The following is a 22,449-nucleotide window of genomic DNA, read 5'->3' on the forward strand; positions in this document are numbered from 1 at the left end:
TTCTTAAAATAGTTCGATCTTTGAATGTATTGCTGCAGCGTATTTTTTCATTTCCCATTTATGTACAATGGGAATCTGTCCTTGGTTCCAGTTTTACTTTTTTAGTGATTTAAAATATTTGATTTGGCCATTAATATACACTTTTTCATGCCAAGTTGACCTATTCTGATGCGCTATTTCTTAGAAAAAAACACTACTAATCGCATGACCTATTCTGATGTACTATTTCTTAGAAAGAAACACTTCATTAGAATCATCATCACCTTAATTCTCTGACCAAAACTACATCTACTTTGTCCTGGCATATTCCACTTGGTTGATAATTGGATCCTAGTCTTAGCATATTCAACTTAGAACTTGGTTGATTGGAAAGTAATCACGTCAAAGTGCATATTAAAGTCTCTTGGTCTTGGTATAATTACAAAATGTTTTTTTTGAGTTTGGTAGGCAGGGAACACCTCTTGCAACTAAGGGTCAAACAGACCGAAAGCCTGCCAGCTCCTTCTGGGATGTAGCCTAATTTAATATTTATTAAAAAGTTATCTATATAAAAAATCCTCCTTCTATCTTATATACAATAAACAAATTAAATATCTAATCCACGGAAAACGAATAAAACAGTTAAATTAATTAATTTTAATTAATAATATTATAAATTTAATTTTTATTCCAAAAACATCCTTAAAATTAAATAATTCAAGTGTTTCGTGTAATATTAAACGGTTTATTCAAGTCAATAAGCCTGTCACCCTAGATTTTAATCATGTCAAGCTTTTAAACCAAATCTTCAAACAAAGCCTATCACAAACAATAGGTTAAACTCTTTTATCTTTTTAACGAAAGTCAGGTTCAAGTCTACCAACGTCTGTAATGTTTCCATTCCTAAGTTGCATCCTAAAACTTATTCAAATATACAAAATTTTATTTTATATTAATAAAATCTACCAAAATCACTTGATATTTTTATTTTTAAAAGCTGTTAAAAAAATTGACTTGTTCAAATCAGTTATAATTATTTAATTGGTTTCATTTGTAGGAAGACCCTTCCCCAACTACTTCTACCCTCATGTTGAGGGATAGCTCCCTGTAATCTTTCTTTTTATTATTCCAATGAAGTAAAAAAAAACTACATAAAAAATCATTTATAAAATAAAAATTCCTAAATCAAACGAGCTTTATGCAATTATACTTGTAAAACATTCTTAGAAATTTTCAAAGTAAACTTTTTGGGTTCTTTCTAGTTCTTAAAATTATTTTAAACAATGTTATTAAATTGTTTTTTTCCTTCTTTTCTTTTAAAATATAGTTCTTTAAATGACTTTAGACAACGGTTTTATATATATAAAGCATAATCAACCCCACCTAAGCCAGTCATAGGATCGATATAGATAAGAATAATGCTTTGTGAACACTCATTGCATATAATTGATATAATAAGTTGGAGGCTTAGTTATATTTTTTCTTTGTAATTTTATATTTTTTTCATTTTTGTTGCTACAATTTTTCTTTTAATGTGTTTGTCTTTTTTTCGTCCATAAAGTGTTTTAGATAAATTTTTTTACCGTTCAAAACATTTTTTTATTATCCAAAATGTTATCTAAAACACTTTTAGGATGAAAAATAAAATAAACATATTTTAAAAAGACTAAAATGAAGAAAAAAAATATAATTTGCTGAAATGAAAATGAAAAAAGTGCTAATTTACCGGAACCAACAATTATTTAAATCCAAGTTATATGACATGGTAAGAAAAGAAACAGAAAGAAATAAATACTAAATAGGTGTTTATCAACATGTGGTTAGTTTGAATAGAATATTAGATCAAATTTTTCAAACAAAATGCCAAATTGGAGTCTTGCATGTGGATGAATAAATGTGATTGAAATGAAACATTCTACTTGAGATAATTTGTTAAATTACTTGATAAAAATTAATCATGGTTAAGAAAAGATATTTATGATATCGAATGTCTATCTTTGTTACAACTTTTAACATAATGATTATAAAAAGGAAAAGAGTGTTTGTAACACTGAACTGTCCACTTATCAATGTTATACTCACAGTATAATGACCTATAACATGGAACTTGTGCATTACCTGATTATATATTTGATTGGAGTATACTGCTCGCGAACTTGAACTTGTATATGAGGGCGAGCCTGATGTAGCGGTAAAGTTGTGCTTTGGTGACTTGTTGGTCATGGATTCGAATCCGGAAACAGCCTCTTTGCATATGCAAGGGTAAGGCTGCGTACAACATCTCTCCCCCATAAATTTTTTTATACTGCTCGCGAACTGATCCTGTGCACTAAGAAGCAGAGGAACTTGAAACCTGTTAGTATGATCAGATAAAATCTAAATTGGAACAATGGGACCTAACAAGACTTGGCAAGCTACGCCATCAGCCAGAGCCACGGGTTTTCATGCGGCAAAATAAATTTTTTTTTTTATCGGCGTAGCAATTGTATGTTATGTTAGCAGAAAGATTTGAATCCATGACTACGTCCATCTTATCACTTCAATTCTTATGTTCCTCCTCCAATCACTTAACCAGCTTATGACTCCCAAAATAAAACTCGGTGCTACATAAAAATGAAGAAATGTCATAATATATATTTACAGACTAATCAGCATAATTTTATATTGTGATGCTTCTAAGATGAAATTACAGTGAATCATATCACACCAAAATTGGGTACGGACGTACTGTTTTGCAAAAAGTTGAACTGTTAGCATTAACCCAACCAATACACAATTTTCTGAGTTTTACACTAATCAGCATAATTTGTATATTATTGTGATGCTTCTAAGATCAATACGAACCAAAAAAAAAAAAAAGAATAAAAGAATACTGAACCAAAGAAAGGAAAAAAAATGAATTTACAACTCCACTGCTTCCTACGATGATGGAGGTTTTAGCTGGTTCCTTTCTGGTCAGCCAAATTTGAGTTAGAAAACTGAAAAAAAAATAATGATGATATTATCCGGCAGCACCCCTCTCTCTCGATCTCTCTCTCTCTGATTGAAAGAAATACTTGAATCCCCTGGTTTATATATGGATGGTTGGTTCTATTCTTCAAAAAAGTGTCTAGAGGATCGATATAGATCATAAGGAGCCCATAGATGGTCCACTATGCATGGCTTCCTAGAATCTAATCTCAACCAGGGTTTACCCTTCCCACTCCAATGCAACAAACTAATGGGCCCAGGGTGCAGGCTTCTACATTTTCCTTCGAAGTTATCTCCACCCAAACCATGCTGGTTCCATCTATGATCAACCGCTTTTATGTTCCCCGCCAAAACCAACAGAAACGGCGGAAGAGACCCCAAATGATAGATCCTCTTCTGCTGTTTCTGCACCGCCATCCACTCCTCCACCTTCTCCGTGTACCTCTCCTTCCTCCACGTGTCCACGTCCATCACCATCACCCCCGTGTTGAAATAGCACGGCTTCCTTCCCCTGAACGTCTTGGCAAGAACCGGGTCCGACCAAAAATTATCCGTGAAATACAGCGTGAAGTTTGCATGACAATATTCCGGCGCAGCCACGACTTTTCCTTTCATATCAACACCATAAAGCTTGGCTATGTCGTCAACCACCACCAGGTCAGAGTCCAAATATATCACACGTTTCACGTTTTCTGGTATGGTATCGGCCAGGTATATTCTGGCGTAATTCAGGGGCTGGTCCAAGGCCTGTCGAATGGACTTGGATATCTTGCCGCGGACCCTGTTGGAGTCAAACGGGTAAATCTTCATCTTGAGGTAAGGGAAGGTAGACAAAATGCTGGAGAAGAGTTCGGGAGGGTCGTCATGGGAGGAGAGGAAGTGGAAGGCCAGGTTCTCGGGACACGTTGAATGTTGAAGCATGGAGAGCACCGCGGCCATGGTGCCACGAAGATAGTTAGTATCCAGGGTCATGGCTACGTTAATGGTGGCGGAAGGCGAGGAGCCGCAGTCCTCGCCGTTGCGGAAGGCAGGGGCCTCCCGGAAGAGAGGGAGCTCCGGGGAAGGACGGCGGACAAGGCCGAGGCGAATGGCGGAGGAGACGGAGAGGAGGAAGAGGAGGGACAGGAGGCCAATTAGGGAGGTGGAGCTCCGAAAGACCATCCTGTCGGAATGTTATATGTTTGTTGTTGTGTTTGTCCTCAACACAATCCTCCGGGGGGTGTCAGAGAGAATATAGCGAACAAGATATGATATGATATGAATTTAGAGAGGGAAATGAATGAGTCATTGCGTTGGGGATCAGATGAATGAGATACAAATTCTGAGGATGGGAGCAACTCTCGGGGCTATCTTTGACTTGGGATGGACTATTTTAGAAACCTGCACCTCAAATCTCTTAAATAACTCTTTTCTTTTCTTGGAATACTCTTTTTACAATTTAAAAGGTCTTGGTCTGCATCACAGACTAAAACAAGGGATCCTCCAATTTTCAATTCGTCAATTGTTGACTCCCCTAAGGCTGCTGATTGCTGAATATTGTCTGCGCGCAGTATTCCGGAGGAAACATAGTAAGACACAATACTGACTACTACTTTATTTGCACACACACAAAATCACTTTAATTTTTCACTTCCAAAATTTTATACTTATTTTATTTTTTATGTTTTTTCCTTACATCTATTATTTTCTCATTCTTTCCCTCTTATCTCTCATATTCACCCTTTAAAAAGAAAAGAAAAAAAAGTAAGTTAAGCATAAAATTAAAATATGAAAAAAAAAATGAAGGATTGTTATTTGCACTGCAATGCAAGAGACGAAAGTTCCTTCTAAGTTATAATAGCCCCAAGATACAAATAAGTTTAAAGATGTTTTTTTGATTTTAGATCAGTGTTTTTTCATTGGTTTTTATAAGTATTTTATTAATTTTAGTTCTTGTAATTTTGCGTATTTTTAATTTTAATTTTTATAAGATATTTTACTTATTTTTAATTTGTTTGTTTGTATTTTTTTCAATTTTGATTCTTCTCAAGGTCAAATTTTAAAAAAAATATTACATGAACCAAAATTTTAAAAACACAAATTTACAAGAGAAAAAATAAATAGAATATTTTACAAAAACGAAATTGGAAAAACGACATCTTAAAATGATTAAAATTGATAAAATAAACTTACACCAAAAATAAAAATAAAAAGTATTGACTATTAAGATTTTAAAGTTGCTTATAATATGGATCAAATAAATAATTTTATGTCATATCATTAAATTTGGTCTCATCAGATTAGTCTCTAACCCATCAATATTTTGAAATGATCAAAATCATAAATTTTACAAAAGTAAAAACTAAATGTCTCTATTTAAAATAGAGGTATTAAATCTATAATTTTTTAAAAATATAAGGACTAATTGTTTTCATTTTAAAATAAAGAAACTAAATTTATGGATTTTAAAAAATAGGAGATCTAAATTACATTTAAGCCAAAGAAAAATATCATAAGCTTTTATAAAATACATAATGTCATGACAAATAAAATCCAAAATACTTAAGTTTCTATAAATCATAATTACCATGTATGTATTTTTATACTTTAAAAATATTCTATAACTTTTTTCATTTTTAATATTATATAAAATTAAAAGAATAAAGTAATAAAAGTAGTATCAATTTATTCACTTTATTTTATTTTTTATTATACAAATACAGTTGGAAAAATAATTGGACAAATAGTATTTTTGTACCTAAATGTGCAGAGCACCGACAAATTTATCACTGAAATATGAATATTCAAATTTTAATCCCTGAAAACAATAAAAGTAAAACAAATTCATTTATACATTAACTTTCATATGTTACCGTTAATGAAAAAGGCCATGTGATACATTCAGGGACAAATTTGTCAGTGTCCTACATATTCAAGGACAAAAATGACTATTCACTCAAAATATAATTTAATCTTCATCTTCTCCTCTTTTTTAATTATTGCAAGCATTATATTACAATAAATACTTAAAAAATAGAAAATCAAACATAAGTTAGAATAAACATAATAATAAGCATAACATAATATTGATTAATAAATATAATTTGTCTGGTGTTCTGAAATTTATATTGTGACAACATTAGATAGTGACAAAAGTTTGGTTTCATTTTTTTGTATGGAATGACTTATGGTTATGTATTTTTGTTTGAGTCTCATATTTTGTTTAAGTGTCATATTTTGGGTAAGGGAGAAAGATGAAAATTAAATTATATTTTGGATAAATAGTTATTTTTGTTCCTAAATATGTATAACTTTGACACATGTTCTTTCATTAATGTTAATGGATAAAAGTTAACAGGTAAATAAATATTTTACACTTTTTTAAGTTCGGAGATTAAAATTTAAATTTTTATTTTTCAAATTTTCTTTTATCAACACTCCATATATTAAGGAATGAAAAATGACTATTATCCAAAATAATTTATTTGAGCAATTGTCATTGGAGTCAAATTCAACATGCAAGTTAATAATTACTTTATTAATTTATGTGTATTGAAGAAGCGGACTAGTTATGCTTTCGCTGTTGCATGCATGTATTTTATTTGTACCTTCCCGTCCATGGGTGATTGTGTGTCTATTGCGCTTTCTCGGCTCGCCGCTGAAAGAGGAGATTTACTCTAATATGGCTCTATCAAGATAATTAAATTCAAACATTAAGTGCAAAAATAAAAAATCTTATAGAATTCATGCATCGAGAAGTTTTATTCCTAGAATCTCAATACAGGATAATCAAGCTCAGTTCCAACATACATACACAAGATCCCTCATTATGTTTATAGCTCAAAATCAGTTTTTAAGAAATTTAATTAATAATAAATAGTGTATTAGAAGACTTTTTATCAAACCTAATATCGAACTCTCTTTTTTTTTCTCTCTTGACGTTTATTGAAATTGATCAAACAATTATTTTTTTTTAGTTGTTGTTCAAACAATTACTCTAAACGCTACAATGCAACTAATTAACACAAAAGCTTTGCGTGATTTCATAGGTCAAATTGAGTAATCGAATTGCATTGTTCTTTATAACCTATTTTGCTTCAAACATGAAATCTTCATACTATAGCAATAATTGCTTAAAAGCTTCTAGTTATTGTATAGTCAGTTATTATTTTTCTTGAGCTTTGATAATTTATAACTATTAAAATTTATTTTTCTTATAATCAGAAGAGTTTTTATTTCTCAAAATATCATTAGACTGTCAGAAAATGGAAGATGAATTATTGATGCATTGTTTGCTAGTATATATTAAAGAAATTACTAAAAAATTTAATATAGATTCAATTATAGATGACTTTTGTAATATGCAAAAAAGTCGTTCTATGTTTTGATTTGATAAAATATTATTGTAATTAATGTTTTGAAACATGGACTTATCAATATTTTTCATGATATACATGTATTTTGTTTTTTTATTATTGTTCCCCCCTCATTTAAGCTTGTGACCGCCCTTGCCGACTAGTTTGACCTATTTTATCACCTTTATTGAACCACATCTTAAACTTTGAAGAATAAAATATTATTTTCTATCTAAAATTTATTATTGGATATTCAAGGTAAATTGTAATTTTGTGGTAATGACTTTTGTTAGGTTAAAAGACGATCTAAAGTCCTATGCTTTAATGACATAAAATGTAAGAGTATGTGTGGATGATAGAGAAACATAACAAAAACACGACAAGCATATATACAAGTATAAGACTTTAGAATGCATCAAAAGAATAAGATATAATTTTGAAAATAAAATCATGAAAATATATCTATTGTACTTCATAAATATAAAATTATACAAGCACGAATATAATATTAATTTTATAAATAAAATTATATATGCGTGTGTGAATAAATTTAAGAAAGATTAGAACCATTTTAAAATTTGAATTTAATAAAATATTTTTTTTATTTTTTATTATACTTTTAAGAAAAATTTAGATGCAATTGTGCTTTGAATATTGTTCTCTTGTTGAGTTGAAGTTTTATTTTCATAATTCTCCTAATAACTTTTTACATTAAAATTTCAGTGCAGTTAGAAAATAACACCAAAAACTAATAAGTTGTTAGTATGGGAGGACTGATTTCTTGATTCCCCTAATGTCTTATGTTGTTTGAGTTTTAAGAATAAAAAAATATGATTGATATAAGATATTTTATTAAAAATAATCAATTAATTTTTTTGGTAAAAACTAGTCACTAATAAAGTCGTTAAATAATTCAAAATGTCATGGTGGAAAAAAAAACATCAAAAACACTTAAACAATTGTATATAAGTTTTTTTTTCAATAAAAAAACATTTTTCCTCCATATTTTTATGAATTGCATTAAATAAGATAGATTTATCAAATTTCCTAAATCTCACCTAATAAGTGTACCTCAATTGATAATAAAGAGTTTGTGAAAAATGACCATACACAATACACTTTTGATAAGGAATGAGAAACCTTAAATGTGATTAAGTCTGCATTGATTGATTATCATTGTGGTAAATAAAAAATAAATACCCTGATCAAGTTGCAGCAAGTTCAAATCATGATCAGAACTCAGAACTCAGGAGAATACAAACACAGCACAATGTAGCCACTAAACAACAAAGTTGCAATATAAACTCTCTCCTTTATAGTAAAAGCATGAAGATCAACCTTGTGAAGTGGTAGTGGCAAGGTCCTACTCCTACCAACCACTTGAAAATTGAAATAGTTACATCCATGACCTCCATTCCAATATCGTAGACACCATGAAATGGCTGTGCAAGATTTGTATCCTTTCAGCACGAGGGCCACACACTTCCTTGTCTCTATAGCAACTCCAAAAAAATGCTTCCTCTGCCTCTCTCTGTACTTAAACGGTTACAACTCCAATCACAAAGGTCAAACCAAAGACACAAGCATGACAACATTCGAAGCTTCTCCGGTCTCCACCCACTTCACATACAAAGTCTCCCATCTGCAAGGCCGTGTGGTTTTGTCATGGTAACATGTGATGTCATGTCATGTCCCATGTAAGCGCCACGTCAACCCCTCATATGGCCACTATATCCTCTTGCTGCTGCCACCTCAAATATTGCTTAGTGGATTTTGTTAATTGTAATTACTTCTGTAATCAAAAGTGGAGTAAGATTTTCCTTAAATTGCAGAATTATTTTTATGGAAGAAAACTTGGGAAATCTAAACATATCTAGCACATGAATTTGAGTGTGCAGTGAGGTGAAAGAGGCCATGATTGGGTATGACTCCTCTGTATAGCATACTTGTATTGTACGGGAAAGTAAACCAATATGAAGGACAGAGCAGACAACAGGACAAGGAGGAGAGAGAGAGAGAGAAGCGTACAGGGAAGGCAGTGAGGGTCACGCAGCAGAATGATGCTTGGGGTGAAGCAATCAAGAGAGATTCGAATTTTGCAAGAAAAAAAAAGAAGATAAAAACATGCATTTGTATTCAAAATAAGAGAGGTTTGGTTAGGTTAAAGCACGAGAGGAATGATGTGGCGTGTGTGGGAGGGGGGGATTTATCATATGGTGTATCTCTCTCTCTCTCTCTCTCTCTCTCTCTATTTGTATGGTTATGTTCATATTTCGAGATAGATTTAGCCCTGGCATTGGCAGGGCTCGAGGTATCACATTATTATTCCTTACAAAAGAACTACAATAATTTGGTCACCTTGGCTTGTGGTAAGGGACCATGGTCTCTCTCTCTATTTTTGTTATCGTTATCGTGGGACTTCCTAAGAGATCGGCCACTTAAAAGTTCAGAGAATGTCTTGTTTGCTTAAAAAAAATCTTAAGCACACCTATGAGGAATGATTCTTGTGGGAGCCATCTTTTGTAGTTCTAGATTACTAGTATTTACTTTCTTTTTTTAATTTTTGATCGGTTACTAGTATTTACTACTGTTACCCTTTTTTTAAATTTATAAATGTCCTTTTTCAATACAATATGGACCATTATATTGTCTCCTCTAATTAAGTTCATACTTCTTTAATAAATTATTAAAAAAAAAACAAGCCAATCCAACTCTGCTTCGGATGAGGCCTCTTTATTTTATATTTGCATGGCTGATTTTCCCAAAAATTTCCTTAAGCATGTTCATACAATCATCAAAAGCCTACTTTGATCACAATTGTCACAAGTCACAACTGACACCTGGGACATAATGAAAAGAATAAAAAAATAAAGAGGAAGCAATATCTAATGTCTATCGGGAATGTTTTGGGCATAGAAAATTCAATTTGTTCGTTTTCGTCCAATTGGTTGTACCACTAAGTGCACGGGATTAAAGTCCTGTTTATCCTGCACTACACACACATGATGTTTTTCTTTTCTTTTATACAACAATTGGGAAAAGTCAATGGAAAGGAATAAGACCTATCAGACAGACCCACACTAATGAAACTCTATCTATCCAATGATCTTGACTCCTCGAAAGCTTGAGAAGAATGTGCCTAGATACAAAGATAAACATGAATACAACTTTCATGGCTTCTTAAGTCTCTGGCACTAACTCATATTAAAAACATGATAAGGGAACCCTTTCCGAATTTTGGGTTGCAGCATGGTGGGCACCCTGGCAAGCATTTTTGCCAATATTTGTGCGCATGATACAGTAGCACTTCTGTGATGCTCATTAGTTATGCTTTTGCACACTCAAAAAATAATTCCCAAACCCATATAGACATATACTAGTACTATATACGAACCCGTTTGTGTGCCAATTCGCCGCATGTGTGCCAAAATCTACGCGTGCTAGCAACTATGGCGGCTTAAGCCCGCTTGCGCCTTGCCAACTAATGCCACTGTCTCGCAGCTTAGGGCATGGTGGGGACCACATGTCTCCCAAATCTAATTAACACTTGAAACAAAGATGGGCCCCGGTGTTCCATGAAGTTGGACACACACTAGATGATGTGTAGTCCTATGGGACCATCCATGGTGCTTGTCGGGGGGCAATTAGTGGGACCAATCATGGGTTTGGGGTTTGTATTATTAGGATGATTTGGGCTAAGGAATGAGAATTGAGAATTAGTTGTAGGATGGGGTGATGTGGAGGAGGACGTGGCATTCAAGCTTGCTGAGCTTTAGAAAAGGTGTGACTATTTTTAGTGGGGTCAAATTTTTGGATTAAGGAGGTTTTGTTTCGAGTTTCAACTCTCCAACTTTTAACTCTTTTTTGTTTTTGACATATCCTTTTCTATGTCTCTTTAAATTACCAAAGTCCTCCTCGCCAACAATTAATTCTGAGGTCTAAGATATTCGGCATGAAACTTTTTTATGTAAAAAGGTGGGTTGTTTGTTTGAGAGTTTTAAAGAAAGATATGATTCGGCAACTTGGTTGACCATTTTCTTTTCTTTTCTATTGTGATGCGGGGATGTTGCGAGGGAGTGACTGTATATGCAAAATTGTAAAGCGTGTGTGACTTGTGTTAGTGAGTGTTGGTATGTTGGGGTTGGCTACCTTGCGTGTGAGAGTGACAGTGTGTGAAAGTGTGGGCTTAGGAGATACTAGTGTTTGAGTTTGGTGGTGCGCGTGCATTACCAAGAGGTGGATTGTGGTCATAATGGAGGCTGCCAGCCACACCCATAAATTTTATTCATGTGGCCATACATTCTGCATCATTTCTACCTCTCAAAACTGAATTTTGATTCTGAACTCACAAATTTTCATCATTGCCTTGCCTTCCCCCAACCTTTCTCTACTCCTTTTTACCGTCAAGTTTTGTTTATTCATTCCCCTCCTACCATTTGGTTCCAGTGTACAAGCTTTATGTATATTTTCTTTTCTTTTTAAAATAATTAACTCTTGCTACGTACTTATCTTTACACTAATTGAGGGGAGGCTTCTGTGATAGTGATTATGCTGAATAATTGATACTATAATCTTGACAATACTCTTAAATTGGAAGTTAAGGAGACCACTTACATGATGAGGAAGATAGTTTTAGGTATAGGCTGAGACCGGCTAGCAAAACTTCCTCTAAAAGACCATAAAAGTACTAATTACTCCCTTTTACTTCGCAATTACTGTTCCTCCCTAATCAAACTAGTTAAACATTATGATCCAAATCAACTTAAGGCCCGGTTTTTTGGAAGAGAGTTATTATAATTGAATAGGGTTGGTCAGAAAAAGAAAAAAAAATTGCAAACTGAACAGCGTTTGTAAGCTATGTCCAACAGAAAACAATAAGAATTAAAAATAAAACTGTTAGAATCAGATGTATCCCATGGTATATTATCATAATTCATAAGTCACCAGAATATTTTAAAAAAAAATTAAAGAACATCAATTGTTTTCTATATCTCACGCTTTTTGAAATCGATCACTTGGAGGATACAGAGAATCCTTTTTTTAAATTTCGATGCTGATATGGTTGCATGCATGCTTGATAAATACAAAAAACAAGTTGATAAAATAGATAAAATAATGATAATGCCACTTAGCTACATGAAATTGCATGAAGAATAAAAATGATGTGAGTGCCTTTTCATTTCACGTACGGGCCTCCCTCATTCAAGGATATTCTCATTATTTGCATGCCACGCCTGATTCCTTTTGTTTTTTTTTCTTCTTCTTTTTTCTCTCCTTTCCTTTTTTTTTTTTTTTTTATCTTCTGCATAATAATAATAATAATTATAATTCTAACCCCAAATATGGATGACATTTTGGGCACGTCAAGTTTTTTGTTAATTGACGCCTGCTCTCCTGGGAATAGACAATGTTGTCTCCATCATCTGAGATGTTTTCACCTTTCCATTATGCAGTAGCCATTATATTTATCGGTACTAGCTAGGGTGTGCTCATATCAAACAAACTCCCCAAGTGATTGGTACTTTTATTTCCAATTTCACTTTTTGGTTGCAATTTAACAGAGTTTTGCTGTGTTTTTAACCTCTTCTGCTAGTAATGTAGCTCTAATTAGAATGATCTATTACCTCAACAGAGCCAATAATTATTGTCCTGCAGAACAACAATACAACATCTAGCTCTAGTTTATGATTATGTTTCAATTTTATTGGAACTATCATTCAAATAGTTATGTTTGAATGCTGAATTTTGACTCATGAATCCAAATTCCTTTGAATGACCACGATCTAGAACACTTACTAAATTTGCTTTGTCATTTTGAAAAGAATTTTATCATGTGGTTTCAATGCAGTTATGCTTGGCCTGACATTTCCCTGCATCACTTCAACCAATTATTATCGTCAAAACAGCTCCCCCCCCCACCCTAACCTTCAAATTTAATTAAATTTCCTCCCTAGATAAAATTCTTAATAACAAGAAAGAGAACTAACTTTACACACCCGAAAGCCCAAAATGTACAAAAAAAATCGATCTTTAAAACGTTAACTTTTTTCTTAAACCACTAAAAAGACAGTTAATTGGTAATAATGTTAGACTAACATATCATGAGCAAGTAAGTTGGAGAACTGTTTGAAGTGATGATTGAGCATCTTTAAATAATTTTAATTGAATCCTAAATCTATTTGGGAGAAAGAAAAGACAGAAAAGGCACTGTTACTAAGTACTATTGGTAACTAGCTAGAGGGAGAACTAGAAATCTAGAACAGTGAGAGAGGTTAGTGGAGAATAGAGAGATAGAATAGTAATAGTGAGTGACAAAGGAGCAAAAAAATGGTAAGCGTGGGCTTAAATTCCGTTGCCTGTTGCTTTCCCGGATGGAAGAGAAGATTGCACTAAAAAAACTTAACAAATTGTAGCACATCATCATCCTATTCACTTCATTATGCCTACAATCATGATTCTTGGTTCCATCATCCGCATGCTTTCTTCCAAACACCCTCACTAGTCACTACTACATCCTACACACTCTCATTCTGATTCGCACACACCTATAAATCCCATTGACCCCCCAATCCTTTCTCTCACCTTAACCTCAACCTCAACCTCCCTCTCTCAAACTACTTCCTTATCATATAGTATCTTTTCTTTCCCCTGTTACATCCCCTTCCTCTTAGCTAGTCCTAACACACACACACACACACACATCCAAAATTCCAAAATTCCAAATGGCTGTCTCTGGTTTTGAAGGGTTTGAGAAAAGATTGGAGCTTCATTTCTTTGGTGATGATCCAGCCATGTTCCCACTTGGTCTAAGGAAGCTTGAGTTCGACTCAATAGAACAAGTCCTTGAAGCTGTCCAATGCACTGTGGTTTCAGCAGTTGGAAACTCATACTTTGATGCCTACGTGTTATCAGAATCAAGCCTCTTTGTTTACCCAACAAAGATCATCATCAAAACTTGTGGCACAACCCAACTTCTGAAATCCATTCTTCCCTTGATCCACTACGCTGATCACCACTTAGGCCTCACCCTCTCCTCTTGCCGCTACACCAGAGGAAGCTTCATCTTCCCCAAAGCACAACCTTTCCCTCACACCAGCTTCAAGGACGAAGTCACCTACTTGCAAGACACAATACCTTCAAGCCTCTGCTTCAGAAAAGCCTCCATCATGCCCTCCAAATCCTCCTCTCACTCATGGCACGTTTTCACTGCCAATGACAACACACACACACACACCCACTCTCCCATGCCTTATGATCATGACAATGAGTTATTATTCACCATGGAGATCTGCATGACCGAGCTGGACCCCATCCTGGCCCGCAAGTTTTTCCGGCGACCGGACGACGAGAAATCCGGAGACTCTGCCGGGAAGGAGATGACGGAGCTCACCGGAATAAACGAAATAAACCCGGACGCACTTATATGCGACTTTGCGTTCGACCCATGTGGGTATTCGATGAATGGCATGGACGGGGACTGGTACTCCACCATCCACGTGACTCCAGAGGACGGTTTCAGCTACGCGAGCTTCGAGTGTGTGGGCTCCGTCGACAACGGCAACATAGGACACGTATTGATGAAGGTGGTTCAGATTTTCCGTCCTGGGACTATGTCCATATCGACCACGTGCAATGGCTTCAGCAGCAACGACGTCATGTGGACGGAGATGGCAAGCGCGGTGGAGCCTCTCGGCTTCAAATGTAGGAGTTGGGCAATGGACCAATTCCCTAACGCGGGTACCGTTGTGTTTCAAACGTTCACTTCTCGCCGGAAAAGTGTTTAAAGCCGGAGAAATTAAAATAAAGCAGAGCGACGGTGGCGGCGGCGGTGAAAAAGAAAGATATAATAGGTAGGAAGTTAGAGTTAGTTGAAAATTGTAGGGGGTGGTGACGTGACAGAATGCGATTGGTTGTGAAAGATGATGAATGTGGGATTGACTGATAGAAGTGGGTGGTAAGTAGAGGAGGATGGAGATGGAGGAGGGATTCATTCATCTTTGGAATATAATCAAAAAAGGGTTGGGATACTGGGATGATCATGATAATGCACCCCACTTAGGCTTGTCACGCCTAAGATTTTTGGAGATGTGTAGTGGGTGTAAAAGTGCTCTTGTTTCAGCTTATATTCAACCTTTTTTTTCTTTTCTTTCCTTCCCTCCCCTTTTTCCGTCTACCTCTCTTGTCTTTTATGTTTTGTTTGTAGAGTATTAAAGAACAAAATCACACTTTTTTTGCTACATTTTTTTATTAACTAATATAAGTGTGTATATTTATCATTTCTATTTGCTCTGCTACGCTATGTTCTGGGATCTCAGCAATCAAAAAGAGCATAGGTGCATGTGGCATTACCAGAATTATACGTGATAAAGTTGCGTTGTCATATCGTATCACTTTTTTTTTTAATTTTTTTTATGGCTTTTGTCATTATACAAGTGCACAAGCATAAGATCAGCAAGGTTCAATAAAATCTCAAACAAATAATATTATAGAAGCCGGGTGGGTGTCTGTATTTTTAGAAAATGTTCCTCATTACATACATAAATAAAGACATTTTATTATATTCTGAGGAATTTGAAGAAGTTAACAGAGCTACGTATGCATTGTGTAGATTTAAGATCTAGCACGTAACAAAGGTTGGTGTGATGGTGGTGGCATTTCCTGAGCGTTATGAAACTTAAAGTGCATGTCGCCATAATTGCATGCCATATAGAAGGCAAGTAGATAATAAAAGTAGGAGACAAGTACAGAAACCACAATAATATGCTCCAAATTCATGGTTCCCCTTTTATAAACTAGGAGATCCTACGAAAAAGTTTCATAAGTATACCTGTTTGGTATAATATACAAGTTTGAAGTTACTCAATGAAAGCCTGAAAGCACAAATACAATTCAATGAATTGACGGTATATAATTTAAATGCTGCATTCTATAATCTACCATTATTCTTTTACATTATTATTCAAACAGGAATTATGTATTTTTTTTGTTGCATAGATTGTTATGTATGATATAATTATTGAATTTTATAATAATTGTTTTAAAATTTATAGTTATAGTGATTTTTAATTGATTGATAATATTCTTTTTACAACAGTTGATTGACCATGTTAAAAAATATATATTAAAAATAAATAAAAAAACAAAAAAAAACTCTTTTAACAATTATAATTTTTGGGTCTGATTTTATTTGATTCATTTTTTTAAATTACTTATGTATTAATATAATTATGAGTTTAATTTTTATATAATTTTAAAGTAACTATTATAAAGGTCATTAATTTTATTATATATGATAATTTATGATTGTGTGACAATATAAAAAATATTATATTGTTAACATAATATTTAAACTCGATCCTATCAATTATATTGTATATAATTAATAATTTTGTATTTAAATTGATATGTATTTATATTAATACTAATTAATGGATAGTATATATCATACATTAAATAAATAACCAAAAATTTATTAATGATATAAAATATTAATTCAATATTAAACATTTTAATAATTTTATATTCATTTAACGTATTATATGATTATGTTCATAATCTTATACATTAACTTATTATTATGTATTATACTAAATATGTTAAAATTTTATTTATTTATAATATAAATGAAATATTCTAAATTTTAATTTTAATATTATTTGTCTTTTTTGTTATGTATTATATATAATTATGTTTGAATTTCAGTTATTTATTTTTTAAAGATGAAAAATATATAAAATAAAAATTTTGGCCAATAATTTAATAGACAATACCCATATCATACAAAGGAAATGTCAGAATAATCCAAGAAGGATTGTTTCCCATGAAAATACATGTGACCTCTGAAAAAAAAAATTACAACACATTACTCTATAAACCTTTAATCATGACTAGACGAGTGAATTGTTAGTAAAGTACTCATGTGTAATTTTTAGAATTAATTGAGAATATTTTAAAGCTTGTGATGTTAATTTGTAAAACAGTCAAATTTGAGATTGTATACTTCACTTCCAATTTTAGGACAAGTTTAATTGTGTGGAAGAAAAAAGAATTAAAGAAAATTAAGAAAAAAAGATTTAAATTAAGATCTAGAGGAAAAAAAATGTGAGATCCATTTAAAAAACAAAATCCTTTCTATTTTTTCTCAACAAAACAAACACTTCATTGGATATGCAATGGTTTGGTTAATTTTCTAGTCAATGTTCTTTTGTTTATAAATTATAAGGGCCAAGTCAAAAACTTTTTTGGATTGGTCCAAGTTCATCAGTGTGAAAATTAAGAACCCTCCAAAAATCCACCCAGAAACTAACCCATTATATCCAGGGTCCATCACGCGCTCAATGCATAAAAAAATAAATCTCCTAAATTTCACACATCTAAATGCTAATTAATAATTTATTATTAGATTAGTGTATAAACTACTATTGCAATTTGTATTTTCATTATAATTTACTTTTTTAATTTGAGCAAATTCATGTTCCGTATTAAATTCAGCCCAAAATATTATGAAAACGATTCAAACAAATATATTATTATTATAATTATTGAGATTTTTTAATTTTTACTTTTCTTACCTTTTTATTATATCTCTCATTCATTCTTTTTATGATGAGTTACGATTAGATGAAATTTTTTAAACGCAGTAAATGTCAGTGTATAATTTTTTTTCCGTATAATCCTTTTTCTGGAAAAAAAAATCTTTTTTTACCTTCTTAGACCTATATCTCTTGATATAAATTTTACAATGAAAACTCATAACTGCTGCAGGGTATTATTTAATATGTTAAGAAAAATGAGCGTTGTCCCTTTCTGGTCTTTGATAATTAATTAAAAATTGATTGTGCAAAGTTTCATGGAGGGTGGGGGCACTGAAGCAAACGCAGCCATACCCATAGAGTAGAAGAATAGAATCTCAATTCAATTCCTCTCTGTCCCTCTCAATCTCTTTTTGTAAACTTGTCTTTGGACTCTTCCTTTTGCATCCGATGCTCCCCCCTTCTCTGCACCCAACGAAAAGCACGATTCTTTTTCTCCTTTTCGATAACCCCATCACACATTTTTCTGCGTCTAAAATGCTAAAATTAAACCTTCTTGCTGGACTTCTCCCTTTAGACTTCTTTTCTCCACACCAATCGCACAAGACAATTCCCTGCTCAAAATCCTGACTATGTCTCTAGGTTTTGTGAACGAACTATCCTCAAAATCTGTTTCCCACGTTGTGGAGGAGTTCCGGAAGCATCTAACACTGTAGTTCTTACCTAAACATTATTACTCTTTGAACTGCTTCAGTGAGTGCTTTCTGTTGTTGTTGTTGTCGTTGTTGTTTCCAAGATGGGTTGTGTCCATGGCAAGTGTTGCTGTGGTGACAGTTCTTCATCAGATGATGGTTCTAGGGATTACCGAGAACTTGACTTCATTAATGGCCACAGGAAGAACGTGCTCGCTCAGCGGTCATTGAAGCATGTTCCTGTTCCTTCCCACAACTTCATTTTGGAATACACTTTTCTCACTCAGCGGGGGTACTACCCTGACTCACCTGATAAAGAAAACCAAGATAGTTTCTGCATTACTACACAACTCCAAAGTAACCCCAATGTCCATTTCTTTGGTGTCTATGATGGGCATGGCCAATTTGGTAGCCAGTGTTCCAATTTCGTTAAGGATAGGTTGGTAGAGAAGTTGTCAAATGACCCTGCATTGTTGGAGGACCCTGCTCAGGCTTACAATTCTGCATTCGTGGCAACGAATCAAGAATTGCGTAGTACTAGTGAGATTGATGATTCTATGAGTGGCACCACCGCGATTACGGTGCTTGTTATTGGTGACACTCTTTATGTTGCTAATGTTGGTGATTCAAGAGCGGTGCTGGCCGTTAAGGATGGCAATCACATTGTTGCCCAGGACTTGTCCTCTGACCAGACGCCATTTCGGAGAGATGAATATCAGAGAGTGAAACTTTGTGGGGCAAGGGTGTTGAGTGTTGATCAAGTGGAAGGGCTAAAGGATCCAGATATCCAGCATTGGGGTGATGAAGAGAGTTGGGGTGGTGATCCTCCTAGATTGTGGGTTCCTAATGGGATGTATCCTGGAACTGCATTTACAAGGAGTATAGGGGATAGTTTGGCGGAGACTGTTGGTGTCATTGCTATTCCGGAGGTGAAAGCGGTTCAGCTTACACCTAATCATCTTTTCTTTGTTGTGGCAAGTGATGGCATATTTGAATTCCTGACAAGCCAAACTGTTGTTGATATGGTATGACTTGCTACCTGTTTTCTTTCTTAGTTTTTTTTCTCCTTGCTCTTTTATTGTGTGATAATGTTTTCACTGGTTTAACTAACTGATTGAATGATTTAATTTAACTTAAGTTGTAATGAATACAGAATCTATCATCCACTTCTGTTGATGGAAATAATGATGTTATCTGTTATAGGTATACAAGTTGCAATTAAAGACTGACTTGAAAATCTGAACAAATTTATGTTAGTTTGTGTGGAAGTTGTGTTTGTGGCTTATCTAATGAAGTGCTATTATAATATTATATTTTAATTCCTTCATTTTCCACATGTCTACACAAATATAATTGAAATAGAAAGCATAAGAAAAATTACTGGCCCACTAGTTGATCATATAGGAGTGTGGTGTATCGCTTAAGCTCACTTCACATGCTTTAGTTAGGTTTTTCCACTTACTATATATATTAACTGTCATAATTATGTGAACTTTATACGGTTCATGGTAAAAAAATGCTAATTGGAATAGTTCTTTTGCATCCCAAGTGTTTACACAATCCTTGTAATAGTAAGTTAGTTGTTCAGTAGAGAAACTTCAAATTTTGGTGCTTGCTGCTGATCAAACTTGCAGCACCATAGATAAGCTTGTAACTTTGATAAGATTCCCCTTTTTGAAAAATCTGTGATTTATTTTATGGTGTAGGCAGCAAGCTATATGGATCCTCATGATGCATGTGCAGCTATTGCAGAGAAGTCGTATAAACTATGGTTGGAACTTGAGAACAGAACAGATGATATAACAATCATCATTGTTCAGATCAAAGGTCTTTCTAATGTATGGATTCTTTATATTCCTTTAGTTTCATTTGCTTTTCATTCTAGTTTGTTTATAGATTTTAAATTTGTAATATTATATGATCATCTTATCCCTTGAAAAATAATAACAACAAACTCTCAATACATAAAGCGGGGTCAGTTATGAATTGATTAATTGACACCATTAGACTTTATGAAAAACCTTTTTTTTGTAAAATCACGCATTGGTCTTCTCACAAGATGTAAAATCTAAATTTTGCTACTGATGGTTCAATAAATACGTTTATCTTCATTGAATGACTTGTTTATCTAATTGTTAGTCCAATGCTGTAGTCAGGTACATCTGGAGTTGGATCAGATGAGATCAATGGTGGTACTGTAATGAATTTCAGGACAGGAACTCCTGAGATATCTGCTACCCCTGGATCTAATGTTTATTGTTCAGTCAGAACCAGTTTCTCTGATTTGCACTCCGGTCAGGATGCGGCTTCAGTGACGAGTGCAGTCATAGAGGTTCACTCTCCAGCATGTCCAAGACCAATTGAATGAGTATGATATCAATCTCAAGAACACTGTTGATTTGTTTTATATTAATCATTTGATCATGACCTATATAATTACTTCTTCTCCCCCCCCCCCCCCCTTTTCTTTATAGTGATTGAAGAGAGAGGCTTTACTGAAGCTTCACCAAGTCTCTTTGCAGTTTCTACCAAGTGGTATATTTCCACGTTCCATCTTCCTGAGCATTGTGCATTACTGTTGTATATTTACTGGTCCCTACATTTTAGGCTGCCAACTTGCCAGTTTGAGGTGCATTATCTTGGCAGCAAAAAGAATTTGTTCAGAATTTAAAAATCACAGTTGGTATTTGGTAAAAAATCACAGAGGAGAACACTTGTGCTCATCTTCCTGTGACGCCATTGCACCTCCACTCTACATATTTGATCTTCGGAAGGGAATCAATGATGAGCTTGAAATAAAACGAGATTGAATTGTGACTATCATTTGCATTGAATCCTGGAAGAAACTCATAGGATGGTCGCTGGTCAACTTTGGAGGCAGACAGATGCTACTCAGCATTTAAATTCATTGCCCTCATTATCATGTAGATGCTGGATCCAACCTTTGTCTGGATTATTGATTGATAGAATTTCAAGATTAATTTCATATTGACAAAAAACAGAGTAATTACGCGTCCTTACTTTAAATTCATGACTGGATCACGGGTTGAGACAATAGCCGATAAGACTTGTAGTTTATTTTCATCTGTTATGCTCAGGACTTCGTTAAATGTGGGGAAAAAAATGAAATGACTGGTAAGTATATTTTCATCTGCTGACCACAGGACTGTGTTTCATTCACTATGGAACTATCAACAGTGCATTGGATTGGATTGTTTGAGAGAAAAGTCATCATTTGATTAAATGCTATGTTTTTTCCCCGTCTAATTAGTTTTGATTTCAAATTCAATTCAACACAAGTAATTAAAGCAAATTCTAGATATTAGTAAATAAACTATATAATACATAGGAATGGAAATGAGTCAAGCCAAACTTTACTAGGGAGTTGAATATATAAGGCTTGAGTTGAATATGTAAGGCTTGAGTTTTACTCATTACCTGTCATAGCCTTTTTTTTTTTTTTAAGGTTCGACTCGGCTTACATAAAAGTCTGGCTTGGCCCGAGTCTATTTAAAAACTTGCTTAAAGACGTCTTTGATTAATTAATTATTTTAAAACCTAGTGAAATACTAACTAAAAAAATAAACTTATAAAATTTCGTACAAGTAATGTACAAATCCAAAAATAATTGATAAACAAAATTATATTGAATTCAAGTCCTTAAAGCATAAAGTATATCAAAAGAAAATAAAAAGAGCATAATATTAAAAAAATGTATGGATTAAGTCCTCAACCCCAAAGCTTACCGATCTATGTTAAGTTCAAGCTCATAAATAAAATAAAATAAAATCTAGATAAGATAAAAATAAGATGGGATGAAATAAAATCTGGACGAAATAAAATCTAGATGGAATAAAATCTAGATAAAATAAAATCTAGATGGAATAAAATCTGAATAAGATAAGATTTGATAAAATAAAGTTATTATTATTATTATTATTG

The 22,449-nt window shown here is 33.5% G+C and overlaps 3 protein-coding genes across 4 annotated transcripts; 2 read left to right on the forward strand and 1 right to left on the reverse strand.

The window, feature by feature from the left end:
• Positions 1-2,861: 2,861 nt before the first annotated feature.
• LOC100784320 (probable galacturonosyltransferase-like 4) lies at positions 2,862-4,159 on the reverse strand. The gene has a single exon (XM_003550469.5). It carries the CDS (start codon positions 4,108-4,110, stop codon positions 3,070-3,072), a length of 1,041 nt encoding a protein of 346 aa, XP_003550517.3. The 5' UTR covers positions 4,111-4,159; the 3' UTR covers positions 2,862-3,069.
• A 9,268-nt stretch (positions 4,160-13,427) lies between these two features.
• Positions 13,428-15,754, forward strand: LOC100784853 (S-adenosylmethionine decarboxylase proenzyme 4). Its single transcript, XM_003550470.5, has one exon. It carries the CDS (start codon positions 14,006-14,008, stop codon positions 15,065-15,067), a length of 1,062 nt encoding a protein of 353 aa, XP_003550518.1. The 5' UTR covers positions 13,428-14,005; the 3' UTR covers positions 15,068-15,754.
• A 2,333-nt stretch (positions 15,755-18,087) lies between these two features.
• LOC100785383 (probable protein phosphatase 2C 35) lies at positions 18,088-21,562 on the forward strand. 2 transcript variants are annotated; one of them, XM_041011268.1, is made up of 4 exons: positions 18,088-19,532; positions 20,214-20,345; positions 20,660-20,875; positions 20,982-21,562. In XM_041011268.1, exons 1-3 carry the CDS (start codon positions 18,612-18,614, stop codon positions 20,873-20,875), a joined length of 1,269 nt encoding a protein of 422 aa, XP_040867202.1. In that variant the 5' UTR covers positions 18,088-18,611; the 3' UTR covers positions 20,982-21,562. The 2 variants fall into 2 exon arrangements, with proteins under 2 accessions (XP_040867202.1, XP_006600326.1); XM_006600263.4 differs by lacking the exon at positions 20,982-21,562 and having other exon boundaries at positions 18,094-19,532; positions 20,664-20,859.
• Positions 21,563-22,449: the final 887 nt, after the last annotated feature.

This window comes from Glycine max, chromosome 17 (assembly GCF_000004515.6).
Source record: "Glycine max cultivar Williams 82 chromosome 17, Glycine_max_v4.0, whole genome shotgun sequence".
Classification (NCBI taxonomy): domain Eukaryota; kingdom Viridiplantae; phylum Streptophyta; class Magnoliopsida; order Fabales; family Fabaceae; genus Glycine; species Glycine max.